The sequence below is a fragment of the Cyprinodon variegatus genome, unplaced genomic scaffold (assembly GCF_000732505.1).
Source record: "Cyprinodon variegatus isolate N-32 unplaced genomic scaffold, C_variegatus-1.0 Scaffold114, whole genome shotgun sequence".
In the NCBI taxonomy this organism is placed as follows: Eukaryota; Metazoa; Chordata; class Actinopteri; order Cyprinodontiformes; family Cyprinodontidae; genus Cyprinodon; species Cyprinodon variegatus.
Genome location: NW_015150567.1, coordinates 1,414,320 through 1,417,914, shown reverse-complemented (window position 1 = coordinate 1,417,914; position 3,595 = coordinate 1,414,320). Strand labels below are relative to the sequence as shown.

General features: G+C 51.3%; 1 protein-coding gene across 1 annotated transcript in view; it reads left to right on the top strand.

Annotated features, from left to right (window-relative positions):
- The window catches only part of herc1 (HECT and RLD domain containing E3 ubiquitin protein ligase family member 1), a 65,781-nt gene that overhangs the window by 46,859 nt on the left and 15,327 nt on the right, over positions 1 to 3,595 (top strand). Inside the window, exons 43-49 of the mRNA XM_015375187.1 lie at positions 947 to 1,202; positions 1,321 to 1,442; positions 1,521 to 1,750; positions 1,939 to 2,207; positions 2,304 to 2,356; positions 2,429 to 2,629; positions 2,700 to 2,874. Coding sequence (XP_015230673.1) covers positions 947 to 1,202; positions 1,321 to 1,442; positions 1,521 to 1,750; positions 1,939 to 2,207; positions 2,304 to 2,356; positions 2,429 to 2,629; positions 2,700 to 2,874 — 1,306 coding nt within the window. The remainder of the gene's footprint in view (positions 1 to 946; positions 1,203 to 1,320; positions 1,443 to 1,520; positions 1,751 to 1,938; positions 2,208 to 2,303; positions 2,357 to 2,428; positions 2,630 to 2,699; positions 2,875 to 3,595) is intronic.

Below are 3,595 nucleotides of genomic sequence, written 5' to 3'. Positions count from 1 at the left end.
CTGCTCTGGAGTGTAAACGCTTCACCTATGAGAAAAAGGAGCAGCGCATGAACCGAACGCAACACACGCGAACCGAACCGAGACAGTCAAACCGAACGGTTTTCATAAACCGTTCCATCCCTAAAAAAGACAAATACAAAGTGAATGCAGTAGAACTTTCTATTGCCTACCTGGAACGAGTGACAATAGCTAAATAAACTTTTGGCTCTCAAAATGGTATCGGTGCCCTAATTGTTGGTACTCGCCGATACCAATACCACCATTTTAGTGCTGGATCGGGGCTCCGCTCAATACTGGTGTCGGTACAACACAAATATTTAGCCTGCATTCCCTGGAAATACTTTTCCGTATTACTCTTACTTTTTTGACAAACTCTCATTCCAAAGCAAAGATGCAGGCAACAAGTCCGCATTGATAATGAAAGCAAATCATTTTGTCCATTCTTCTTTGAATCCTCGGTTCTCAGACACACCCGCCGCTTTATTTGCCTGGCGCCACGCTGAAGCATGTGTTGCAGGCTATGACCTCCGATCTCTATGGCTATGTTTACATTTATTTATTATACAAATGTTTACACAATCTAAAACTTAATGACTGTTTGTTCGACCTCCTGCAGACAACATTAAAATAAACAAAAATAAATCAATTTTCATTAATTTATGAAAGGCATTGAAGTCTTTCCCTTTGAAGCACTCTAACTTTTAGCCACTAGGGGCGCTAATGAGAACTGCCAGCGCTGCAGTGTCACTGAATGAACCACTGTTCTGGTTCTGGTAGCAGACCACCTTGGACCTGCACAGTGAGAAGTCATGGAGCTCCTGGTGCAGACAGTCCACCGTCCCCCGTGTCCATCCTCCATCAGAGGATGAAGGCAGAAAAAGCCGAGCAGACGGAGGGATGATTTCTGTGATTCTGTGAAGCTGAGAGCTCTGTCCTGTGGTGGCAGGTGCTCGAGGAGAAGCGGACGCCCAGAACATCACGGTGCTCGCCATGTGGATGATCGAACATCCTGGCACAGACGACGAGCGGGACGAGCCCCACGCCAGAAACGGCACGCTTGGAGGCGACGGCTCCGACTCCTCCTGTCCAGGAGCAATGGCGTCCACTGGAGGAAAATCCTTGGAGAGGAACTCGTACCTGTGTTCTCCTGCAGACGTTGCCGGCGCTGATGCGTCAGAGATGGAGGAGGGCTTCAGTGAGAGGTACGTCTGGGGCGCTCCATTTTTTCTCCAGACTCTTGATGAAGACTAAACTGTCTCAGTTTGCCAACAGAATGATTCTGGAGGTTATTTTTAAATGATGTCCTTGTGGGTTTTGTAGTCCTGAAGGTCTGGAGCAGGACAGCGCATCGGCGTCCAGTGGCGCCCCCATCGGTAGACGCTCTGCAGCTGGACGCAAGCACCGCTTTGACCTGGCTGCACGCACGCTGCTGGCACGCGCTGGTGAGAACATCAAACACATCCTGGGTAGACTTTTACTATCCTTCCAGCTGCTCACTCAGAACTTTCTGTCCCCCTCAGCCGGGCTGTACCGCTCGGTTCAGGCCCACCACAGCCAGTCCCGTCGGGACGTCTCTGCTCTGCAGCAGCAGCAGCAGGATCCGGGTGCCTTATATGACTTCAACCTGGACGAGGAGCTGGAGATGGACCTGGACGAGGAGACCATGGAGGCCATGTTTGGCCAGGACCTAGCCAGCGACACGGACATTCTGGGAATGTGGATCCCGGAGGTACTGGACTGGCCAACATGGGTGTGTGTGACTTTCTGCTCCAGCCAATGAGCTGCCATCACCTCGCTGCCTTACACAAGCACGCTGAAACGACGTCCAACCAGTTCCTCAGTGTTGATCGGCTGCTGCTTGGCGTCCATCTTTCCACTCTGCATGTCTCCGCCTCCCAGTAGCCGTGTGTGCCTAACGTGCGCGTTTTCTCCCCGCAGCACGTCTGTGAGGCCGACGACCGCGACGAGGTGGTGGTGTGCGAGCTCTGCGAGGCCAACGTGGCCAACTTCAACCAGCACATGAAGAAGAGCCATCCCGGCTGCGGGCGCAGCGCCAACCGGCAGGGTTACCGAAGCAACGGCTCGTACGTAGACGGCTGGTTCGGAGGAGAGTGCGGCAGCGGGAACCCGTACTACCTGCTGTGTGGGAGCTGCAGGGAGAAATACCTGGCCATCAAGAGCAAGGCCAGAGTCCCCGCCGTGGAGAGGTGAGCCTCCCCGACCCACCTGCTTCCTCTGGTGCGACCTGTCTGGATCTAACACCTTTACTGCCAGATTGTTTATGCTGAGCTTGTTTGGTTCAGGTACAAGGGTCAGGCGCCAGACCTCCTGGGGAAACAGGACAGCGTTTACGAAGGTGAGCCTACGCCCCGTTTGGCCGCAGCGCCAACGCTGGCGGCTCTCTCACCGTCTACCTGTTCCCCTGCAGAGGACTGGGACATGCTGGATGTGGACGAAGACGAGAAGCTGACGGGGGAGGAGGAGTTCGAGCTGTTATCTGGTCCGTTGGGTCTGAGCGAGCGAAGGATCGTTCCTGAGCCCGTCCAGTTCCCTGACAGCGACCCCCTGGGGGCCTCCATCGCCATGGTGACGGCCTCCAACAGCATGGAGGAGACACTGCTGCAGATAGGTAACATCTGCGCTGTGAGGTAGAAGGCGTGCGTGAAACGGCAGCCGTCTGAGCCGCTGTTTGTCTCCAGGATGTCAGACCTCGGTGGATAAGAGCTCCTCAGGCAGGATGACGCTGGGAGAGCAGGCCGCCGCCCTCCTGAACCCCCACGACCGCGTCATGGCGCTGAGGAGGGTGACGGCTGCAGCTCAGGTGCTGCTGGCCAGGACCATGGTGATGAGGGCGCTGTCCCTGCTGTCTGTCAGGTAAAGCCCAGAGGCACAGACCTCAGCGAAACGTCTGGAAGGTTGGAGGGAAAAAAAGTCATTAAGAAATGAAACTTTAAAAAAACATTTCAATGAAAAAAGGGTTTTAAAAGTAACTTTACAGTTTATGTGATTTTATTTATTTTTGTTGTTTACAGATTATTGCATTTTTAATTTTATTCATTCAGATGGACTTCTATGATCACATTCTCTTCACCAAAGCTCAACACAAACCAGAATGTTGTTGCTAAATTCCATCAGACTATTAGAAATGCATCTTTGCTCCTTCCTCCAGAGGAAAGCCCCCCCCCCCAGAAGTGTAGAGGATGTGATCTGAAAAACAGAGAATTGAAAGAAAAAAAAAATGTTGAAGTAAAATTCGAGATTTTTTTTATTTTGCTTTATTTTGAGAATAAAGTTGTAATACTACGAGAATAGAGTCATAATGTTACGGGAATGAAGTCATCATCCCACAACCTGTTTCAGAAAGAAACCTTCGCGCTCCGATCATCTTATGACGGCCGACCAGCACCACCAAACAGTCCATTCTGACATGCTGCCCAATTTGATGCTGGTGCTAAAAGATTTCCTTATTTCTGACACCGATGCCAAAGTATAACTTCACATTAGGGATGCACGATATTGGGATTTTGGCCGATATGCGATATGCCGATATTTTAAAACTCGATAACCGATATCGATACCGATGTTAAAGCTGGAC